A 10,440-nucleotide genomic window follows, 5' to 3' on the forward strand; every position below is an offset into this window, starting at 1 on the left:
GGAAGGACATCTAAATAGATTAAACCTTCACGGTGATTCTTTTCCAGTTTGGAATGTCTTTATATGCTTTATTATGCATGGTTTAGTCACAGTGTCTAAAGAAAAGAAGAGGTGTATAGGAACCAGAGACCAGCATTTGTGTCATGCGCTGTCTGGGTCCTGACCATACAGCAAGATACACATCTGTGAACTAGAACCACTTAAGAACAAGGAGAAGGTGCTGCCATCCCTTTACTACTTAAAAACTTCAAGTGTGTCTAAGAGCCCCATTAGGCTAGTGATTAAACATGTAAAATCCAAAAATAAGAAAATATAAATCTGGAGACAGTTCGCCTTGTTCCTGTTTCTGTGGATCTTATGGTACAAACAGAAACTGTTAATAACCTCAAATGAGAAAGGCTCAGAAGGCAAGCAGCCCAAAGGTTGGGATTTATCACTGTGCTCCTTTACGTGGCGTTTAGGCAATGTTAGATGTCTCTTTTCTGGCACAAATAATTGCAGTCTTGTCTTGGTTTATGAGTTACTTTAGATGTTATTTTCTGCTATTTCGCATATTGCCAAAACAAAGATGCTACATCTGTTTCATTTAAAATTACTAGTTCAGGCTTACAGCCAAGCATCAAACCAGTTTCGAGGAGTTAGCAGAATTAAGCAGTGACTTATTCCTTCACATTTCAAAAATGCCTTTAATTTTATTACATTTGTCAATGTAAGCACTAAAGTTTTAAGAATGGCCATTCTAAAAAGATTGCCTTTCAGAACATTGTTTTCCTAAGTTATGAAGTCTGTGATAAATTATTTTAAACAGTTTTGAGCCCAGTCTGAGGCCACAATAAATGATGTCTTTATCTTACTTTGCACAGTAATTACTGTAATAACTGTGACACCATTGCTGTCCACACTACAGGGAAGTTATAATTCAGTTTTAATAGTTTAAAACAATGCTTTGTTATACCAATGACATGGTTGTTTGTTTTCATTTAGTATGTTATGTTTTGGAATGCACAAATAATTTATTTAAATAAAGGTATATACAAATATTATGAAGGAGAGAAACTCTACAGAATTCAGTACAATGGCTGCATGCACTGGGGATGATGCTATGATTTGCTTCAGAGGTGTGGAGTATGAACTGAAAACTAGGAAAAGTATTGAAGGTGTGCTGAAAATCCCATCACCACATCGAAGGGTCTTCAAACCTGCAACACATATTATGAATTAAAAAAACCACATTAAAAACATATTAAAGCCCCCTCTGAAAAAATTCAATGTTAAAACTGCCTAAAACATTCATTAATAGCAGTGATGAGAAATATATGTGCATATTTGCAGTTGAAGATTGTATATGTGACTCCAGCAAAAACAGATGCATTATGAATTGCCAAAAATCTGTACTTGATTGTAAAAATTGGTACCAGAACTTGCCTGTACATCCTGCTACCCTGCTACCATGTTTTACATGGCTGAGACTAGCTACAAAGCTGCCTCACACCATTAAATAGCACTTAGTGAAATTAAGCTAGAAAACTAAGATAAGTTGAGATACAAATTTCTTAAAGACATATTTTTCACACTAACTCAGGAGTAAACAACTTCAAAAGAGAACTCACTGAGTCAAACTAAATCACATCATGCTGTAAGCACCTTTAAACAAAACCCAAGTTTAAATCCATCATCCTAAAATAATATTATGGTATTCCACTGCTCAGTATCAAGCATTTGAAATGTATTGAAAGGGGTGCTGAAGGCAGAATTTTATCCAGAAATCCTCTGCTTGCAAACAGATGTTTTGTCTACACAGGAGGAAAGGTAACAAGTAGGAGAACATGGGAAAAGACCAGGAGAAATGCATTTACCATAATTATTCCCATCTAAAAGTAGCACATCAAATCTTGGTTAAATATCTAATCTGCCTCTACAGTCACTGTAGAGACACAGGCACCTTAGAGGGCAACTGAGACCATGCCCATTTTAATCAGGAAAGCTCATTCTGGAGTTACCCATCTCTCTGACTGCAGAGGCAACCTAGATGAGTACTTTATACTAGGTATCTAATTTTTAAAAAGGCAGCATCAGGAGATATACTGCCTATCACTGAGTATTAAACCTTTTCTCATCACTCCACAAAACAGACAAAATCAGAAACATGGCATATCACACATTTCTGTCATAAGAACTTACTAGTACTCAGGTCAAGGCACCTCCTTTTTTTTTTTTTTAATCTTTAACTTCCTATTTTGCAATTAGTTTCTAAAAGAATATCTCTAAACTTTCTTCATATGGTCAGTCATACACCCAGACTACAACATCCTTTGGGGCGCATTTTAGTTAGCAAAAGTAAATGTCAAACAAGGCCTGTCAAGCTGAATACAATTAAGTTACTTATCATTATCTCAGTGTTTAGTTACAAAGTTCAGTTCCCACAAACTCAAGAGGTATCTCTCTCTGTCACTGATTCACTGAGTGCAAATTACATTTGCTCCATAACTAGCTTTTTGTGTAACTACTTCTGAAAGATTTACTTAAGTTTGGAATAATAGCAGCCTGCCTTTCACTCATTCAGCCTGGCTTCCTCCAGGAAGAAGGCTTAGACAGCCGTGCTGTGTGTCCAGCTGTCCGACCCTGCATGCCTCTTCTCACTTCCTCCCCAGTTTTCACACCCTTTGGACAATTTCAACCAAGTCAAGGAGAGGTACACTGATTTTAGAGAGATTTGGCTCCTGATGTGCCATGAAACACAGGACTGGATAGAAAGAAAATTTGTGTCCTCACATGGAGGAAAAAGTTGGAGTGGGCTTCAAAATCCATACAGAGTTTTATCCTAGAAAACATATCCATAGGAAACTAGGCATCATTGTTCCCAGTACTCCCATAACTGTCAGCAATGAGTGAAAAATACCATACTCAGTTTAAAGTGCTGTTACAGGGGGTATGAAATAAAAATCTGCTTCTCATCAATTCTTGATCTTAACTGCAGACTAGTTGGTTATTTTGCTCATGAATTTTTGCTCCCTGGTGTGTTATAAATAGCACTATTGAAACAATAATGATAATAATAATAAAGTTTTGTGATAAAGGGGTGAAAATTACAGAGTATTAGACTATTAGGCAGCTATATTAGAGAGTATGGGTACTAACTACCCTGTGTGTTGCCTCAAATTCAAGACAGTGGAAATTTCCCATTATGTGAGGGCTCTCCCTTGTCATTACCAAACACAAAATAGTCTAATACATTTCACTGCACTCCATGCAGTTTTTCAGATAAAAATCTGCACAGAAAATTGCATTCCCACAGCTGTGGTTAGTCATCAAACCATCAGACAACACTCTCCCTATGCACAGAACTGCAGGTCTAATGGGCAACCTCCCTGGATGGCAAGTAGGAATTTTGGGTCACCCTTCAGTGTCATGATCATGCCCTAAATTCAATGCTACAGGCTATTATGTTTAAGTACTCAACTAGTCTAGTTGAGCCTTTGCAGAGCACTTGTTTGAAGACTCCTGAGAAGACAACTGCATAAAAAGCATTTATTTCTGCAGTAGAAGTATTGTCAGCAAACTTCAGACAATCAGTAAAGGCTTAAACTGAGCTCATTCATGCTGGATTGTGAGTAAAACCAGTGTTTTCCTTCATGAGCCAAAACTACTCCTGCATCTTACCTTTTCAACATACTTAATTTTCAGCTGTGCAATTTGCAGTCACTATTACAGTGTCTTACATTATGGCTAAATTGTCATTACCTAACTAGATAAATACATTATGTATATTTGAAATCCCAGTGCTGTTTGAAACACCACTGTTACTTTAGCCAAGTGCAAATGGAAATAAAAAGGCCTTTTTTCCCTGTGTAAAACATTAGATACAAAACCAATGTGAAATACTGTATTATAAAGAAATGTCAATGCTGTGCATTTGTGTATGAATTAATATAGGTGCATATTTAGCACTTAGACATCTTCAGAGAAAAAAAATTTAACTTGTGTGAGGAGCAAATGAGTAGCAATATGTCATCTTTGGAGCTCTAATATGTAAGGAATCATCATCAGACACCAGCATACAATTCTATGTAAAAATGCCCAGAATGAGGCAAGCATCATGGGAGTGCTTCCCTTTCTCTGAATAACAGTTATAGCCTGCTCCCAAAATTAGCAAATGAGGAGTTTATCAGGAGTTTATGAGGACTATATCATACCTGGTAAGGCAGTTCTTGCATTCATAGATGGTGCTGTCTCTTAAAAAACAAAGGAATTAAAGGTTTGTTTTTTTTAAGGACATGATTAACCAGCTTTTGATGGTATCTTTTCTCCTTGTGAATCATATTTATTGATAACAAATGAGACTGTTAAATCCAAATCCTTCATACATACCTGGATCTAGGAATGTTTTCTGTGCTTTCCCTCAACAAGAGGTCTGAGATCAGTGTATCTGGGCTTGATCTCTTTCCATATCTGAGGAAAAAATTTTTAAAGTTATATTTTTGTATATGTCACTTTTTACAAATGAAGACGGAGCACAGAACCATTAGTGATTTCTTTCTTTTCAGGAAAAAAAATTGAGCAGACATAAATAACACTTTCCAGCAATTTATTTTGGCTTAGCCATATAAGCAAATCTTTCCAGATTTTTCTACATTTTTTCCATAATTATTTTACATTATTATTTTAAGAAACTCTGAATATTTCTCAATTTGATGGCTGCTCCTGGATATTCTAGGACCTTGCACCTTACTGATGAGAGCATGGAGGAAGAGGGAAGAAGCTGTGCACGATGTGACTTCCAAGCATGTCATTCTTGCCTGCAATGCCAATTACATCATCCCATGAACTTTCTCATTGGTTTAGATTATACTTATCCTTCATCAGAAATTTTGAAAGATTTTTAAAGATAGCCAGCACATTTGGGGCTGCCCAACACATAGCACATTAGTCTGCAAACACTGAGCTATCCCAAGGTAATTGTCTTTAACTATGTGGCTGTGAGAATGAAAACTTGCTCTTTCAGAGTTCTTCAACTAAATGGGATATCAGGAGCTACCTTTGTCCTTTATTTACACAGCAGCTGGCTTTCTATTTGCCTTTTTCTTTTTTAATCCTGAATACTGTACATCACTTAACATTTAAGAGTACTGCAATTTCCATTACTTGGGAAGGAATTAGATCTCTTTTCCTGGGAAAACAGAAGTGGCAATGAGCAGCCTGCTTACATCACTACAAAGATTCATTAGCCTAAGAGTGATACCTATGAGCAAGCACTCCCTTGGTTGTGTGTTTAATTTGTGTGTGCAACTTCATTCTGAACCACAAAGTACATTAGCAGCTTTCATGAATGCTGCTTGAGTGAAATTCTGATTTCAGAAAAATCAAAGGTGTAGTTTACTTACATTTATTTTACATGTAGTTTACTTACATTACAAAGGTGCAGTTGAGACTTACATCCATTACTATCATGATGTTTCTCCAGTGACCCCAGTCATTCTAGGGGTTTAGTTTAGCCAAAAAAAAACCAAAAAAAAAAAAAAAAACCAAAAAAAAAAAACCAAAACCCAACCCAAACTACATTTTAAAAACTAACAGTTTTAACTGTTGAGTGCATTGATTGCACTTAAATGGGGAAACATATTCCACTTTTCAATCCTTTTCTTCAACCCTTTTTGTTTTTACATTGATCATTTTAGTGCATCACCTGTGCTCCAGAAAGATGAAGCATCAGTTTCAGAAATTAAATTTCTTAATCTGAGCTGACTGAAAGCAGGTATTTGAAAAGAACCAGCCAGAAACAGTAAAATGCTATTACAATAGTGCAATCAGGCATGATGCTGAAACAAATACCTTGCACTCCATCACCACCAAGGGATTTCTTTCTTCCTAGTTCCCCGCTCTGATTAATATGGATGTGACCTGGACTTCAACTGAGGAGGAAGTTAATTTTCTGTTATGTTAAAGAAACTGATTTAACAAATCAAAACTTGCTCTAGCACCTCACACTTGGACAAAACTCTCACTAATCTCTCAGGAAGTTTTGCCTGAGTAAGAAATAGGTAGCAACTTCCCAGAGTGCAGAGATTCACTCAAATAATGAGGACCACTATATTGGGGAGATATATATTTTACATGAGTTCCTTCAGCATCTTGGCCACTCCATGCCACTACCTGTGCTGGATGGACCCACCATGCCCTCACACAGCAAAGTTGCACAGAAGGTGTTTGCTGACTGCAACCAACTGGGCTGCCCAAAGAACATCCATTCTTGCCCCGTCAGTCTCCTGTCTACCCTGTCATTTTGCCCCTGGGAAACATCCTTGCTACTGACTTACTGAACAAGGGTAACAGACAGGGTCGATCTTTTTTTCCTGCTGCAAATGCCTGGAGGCGTCCATGCTCCAGCTGCTTCATGCCTTGCTCCTTGCTCTGAGATACACAATTTTATCAGAAATCATGCATGTTTAAAAAGACTTAAAATATCGTGATTCCAAGCCAGGTGAAAACACCTGTTCAGTTTTTATACTCCATTTGAGATATCAAGGCCTAGTTTGGGGCATGCTGATAAGCCACAGGTCCAGCTGAAGTCAAAGAGATTTAAGGAGTAAACATACTTAGTCTGAACAAGGACACAGTTTGTCAGGCTCAGCAAAATCTCAGAGCTTCCTATGGAAACTCTGGCTCTAGGATTCAAATCCCATCAATGTCCAACTCAGAAAATTGATGCATCTGATTCAGAAAATTGTCAGGAAACCAAAGTAAAGGGAGATCTGATCCCATGTCCATTAAAGGGTGTTGACGTGAAGCAGGAGCAGCAGCACTGCCCAAGTCATACACACTTTAGTATACTCTGCTCTGCCTGGAGCTCAAGCCATTTCCAGCAGGAATGGCCTGACTGCTTTGCTACAGCACAGAAGAGCCACAGACTCATGGAGAAGCTGCAAGTGACAAGGAAAGAAGATAGTTTGTTAGCAAGAGGGAGCACAGGTAGCAGCAAGAAGCAGGAGGAGGAGTAAAGATGGGCTCTGATAAAAGCCTCCTGAACAGTGTGGTAGAGAGGTATGAAGCAAGGATCACAGGACAGCTCAGGAAATGAAGGTGGAACTAATCCAAAGAGACACAGACATCTATAGAGCAGGAGTCTGCATCTGTGCTGGGCTCTCTTTTAGGTTATAAAGACCTGGCACATAAGGAACAAGGGATCTCATCAGAATCAAGAAGCCTGAAACTGCTCTCATGATCTGCACCATACAAGCACCTGTTAACCTCAGGTAACCTCACAGGCATATTAAAGCTGACAGGCACTGGTGTCTAAAGCTGAGATGGATCTGAAGATGAATTTCAAAGGAGAGAGGGAGGAAACAGCCAGATGGACAAGGTCTAAATACAAGAAGAGAAGGATGGTCTGGAAGGAAGAAGCTCATTGAGCTCAGGTGAAGACTCTGTGGGTCACCATAGCTCAGAGGGGAATGGCACTCAAATGTTTGAGTCAGGCCAGAAGCAGAAGGCAGAAAGATGAGCCAGGTGCAGGGGGTATGGGGGTGGGGGGTGGTATTCATAATCATTAAAACATCAAACAAGGCAGGGCAGATGAACCTGAAGAAAAAAAACCCATCAATCTCCTCATCTCCTCCTCTGCCAACATGTTTTTATTGCTTCACCTCACCAGCTACAGGCACCAGGTCGGGTGAGATGCTGAGCACAACTTGCTCACCCACCCGCAGAAGGAGGTGAGCCCCTGGACCTCATCTTCCCCCAGTCACAGGGCTCCCAAGCAGTACCATGCACAAAAAGCAGAGATAGAAACTGATTTTTTAAAAATCTGTAAGAAGAGAGAAAACTTTGAGCACATCTGCTGAAATAGACCAATCATCCTTAGACCGGTTCAAAATGCTTCAAAAGTTATTGATTCATTATGCAAGTGACTGTGTCACTGCCAAAACAGGAAACCTCCAGCAGCTCAATTAAGTTTTCCAAATGGAGGTGGCAGTGGCTTTATTTCTGGACTGTTAATTCACCACAGTGGAAAAACAGCACACCTTTTTGGTTTAGTTAACCTGTGCAGTCAACTTTTCGATGTGTATCACAAAGTTGTCATTGTAGTACTTTTTTCTGCCAAATTTCTTGTACTTTCAGGTCAACTGTGCTCCTTTAAATGCAAGGGTGGGTAGGAAATATGAGAAAAATCTAAAGAACAAAATTTAACTTTTATCCATCAGAAATAATAACTATTTCAGTTAATTTCAGAACCTAAGTCTGCACAAAAGAAGGAAACTGGTTTCCGTCTCTGAGTTGTGTACTTACAATTCATAAAATCAGGATAAAAGCTACACAGTCAATATTAAAGCAAGCAGACAGGGCACACACCAGAAGTGAAGGCTAAACAGAGAATGGGGTGGGTCATCTGGATTTGGGATTTTTTGTTTTTAAATATGACTTGGCTTTGGACAGGAGCCACCTTTGAAAAGAGAGATGAAAGAAAGAAAAGAGGGATGAGACACCAGCTTGGAGATCCCATCGCATGCAAGAGAAAATGGCAGCAGAAGCAGAATTTGGGAATTGGATTATTTTAATAGTAATCTAGACAAAAGGTTATTTGAGTGTAGACTGCAGACACGGAAGCTTGCCTCACACGTAAGCCAGTTGTGAATATTGCTTTAAAAGTTCAGAACCAAAGAACTGTATTTCTATCAGCCTCTTCATCCATCTTATGCTCTTAGGGCAGTGGCAGACAATGTTAGGGGCTTGCTGGGAAAGCTCTCAGTTGCATGATAGCCACCCTTCTAATTTAATTCTTCAGACTTCTAGAGGGACAAATGAAAGCCTAATTTTAGACCTCTCATCTGGTCTTGATATTAAACAATAGATAAATACGTCAAAGTTCTTCTGTGTCACACACTATTTCATGACCTCAGGGCAAACGTTTATCAATCACACAGCCTAACTAGACAGATGATTTTTTTATCAAAGAAGATTATTTTTTATAATAACTTGCCCTTTTTTATTCAGACTGAGCCTTTATTGGTACTTTAACAAGCACAGTCAACCCAGAAAGCCAGTTTAGAGCCAGGGAGGCTTGGGTTCACACTCTTTGGGCTTGAGTTCTAGATCTTGAGAGAGGTTTTTGTTAGGACTAGTGGTTTTTTAACACTCACAGCTGCATGAAGTAGCCTACAAACTACAAAACATCTGGACTACTACATCTCCACAATGGGCATTTTTTTCTTACCAAAATCTTCAGTGGAGTCAGTGGCAGCAACAGAAGTGGGAAACTGCTCCTAGTGCCCTGTCTAGCTCTCTCCAGCTCCCAGGTTATCTTTCCCTTTTGGGGGGCTCTCCCTGTGCACGCTGCCCTGTTCATGCTCCTGCCTGCCAGCCTGTGTGCCAGCGCTCGAAGAGGCTGAGAGAGCAGAGGCAGCATTGACACCCCAGCCCCTTCTGCCAACTTGGGTGGTGGAAATTCAGCTCCGGACCCATCGGCAACTCAGGGCTTCACGGGCATTGCTCGCTAAAAGGAATCTGTGCACCACGTCTTTCTCTATGTCCTTGGGGAAAGCAAAGAGAGACACCCAGTGTGAGGGGGCACCCCACCTTCCTCCCCTGAGCCTCGCCAAGGAAAGAAACAGCCCAGGGAGCGGGAAGGGAGATGTCTGCCGTCCCGCCCTGCCTACCTCTGCCTGGTGATGAGGTTGATGTAGTGCCTCAGCGCCGAGTAGTATCTGGCCATGTCCTCTGCGGGGGCGTCCTCGCCGGGGCTGTCCGGTTTGGAGGGGTACGCTTCTGCCAGCGTCCCCAGGCAGACCAGCAGCGACAGGGCGAAAGTCAGCACCGACACCCAGAGCCTCACGGTACCCTGCATCTGCACGGCGGGGCGGGATGGACGAGAGCTGCCGTCAGCACCTGCCCCGACGGCGGGAGCAGCGCGGCCGCCCCAGCGCAGCCCCTGACCGGCCCGGACAGCCCCGCGTCCCCGTCCCCATCGCTATCCCCATTCCCACTGCCATCCCGTGCCCGTCCCGCTCCCGTGCCCGCCCCGTCGCGGCACTCACGGCGGCGGCTGCAGCGGAGCGGCTCTCGGCGAGGCGAGGCGCGTCTGCCCGTGCGTCGGGGCTCCCGAGTGCGGGGTTCCGCGCCTCGCCGGGGTGCTTTAAGGCTTCCCCGGCAGGCAGGAGGGGCCTCGGGCGATCACGCCTCGCCGGCTCCGGTCCCCCCCGCCCCGCTCCGCCTGCCCCTGCCCCGGGAGGGGCACGGCGGCCGCGGCCGGGCGGGGCCAGGCGGCACCGAGGGGGCGGGGGCGCCGAGCCCCGCGCAGCCCCCGCACCGCCCCCGCCGCCCCGGGAAGCCCACCCGCGGGCTGCCCCCGAAATGTGCTCTCGGGATCGGCATCCTTCCCCGAGTGTCCCGTAGCGGCCGTGAGCGCCTGGATGTCTGCAGCTGTGGAGCCGCCGTGCTGCCAGCGCC

The 10,440-nt window shown here is 42.3% G+C and overlaps 1 protein-coding gene across 1 annotated transcript; it reads right to left on the reverse strand.

The window, feature by feature from the left end:
• Positions 1 to 908: 908 nt before the first annotated feature.
• NPY (neuropeptide Y) lies at positions 909 to 10,136 on the reverse strand. Its single transcript, XM_068208748.1, has 4 exons — positions 10,029 to 10,136; positions 9,651 to 9,838; positions 4,369 to 4,449; positions 909 to 1,199 (listed from the first exon to the last, which is right to left on the reverse strand). Exons 2-4 carry the CDS (start codon positions 9,836 to 9,838, stop codon positions 1,175 to 1,177), a joined length of 294 nt encoding a protein of 97 aa, XP_068064849.1. The 5' UTR covers positions 10,029 to 10,136; the 3' UTR covers positions 909 to 1,174.
• Between the last annotated feature and the right edge of the window lie 304 nt (positions 10,137 to 10,440).

The sequence above is a fragment of the Anomalospiza imberbis genome, chromosome 1 (assembly GCF_031753505.1).
Source record: "Anomalospiza imberbis isolate Cuckoo-Finch-1a 21T00152 chromosome 1, ASM3175350v1, whole genome shotgun sequence".
Taxonomy (NCBI): Eukaryota; Metazoa; Chordata; class Aves; order Passeriformes; family Viduidae; genus Anomalospiza; species Anomalospiza imberbis.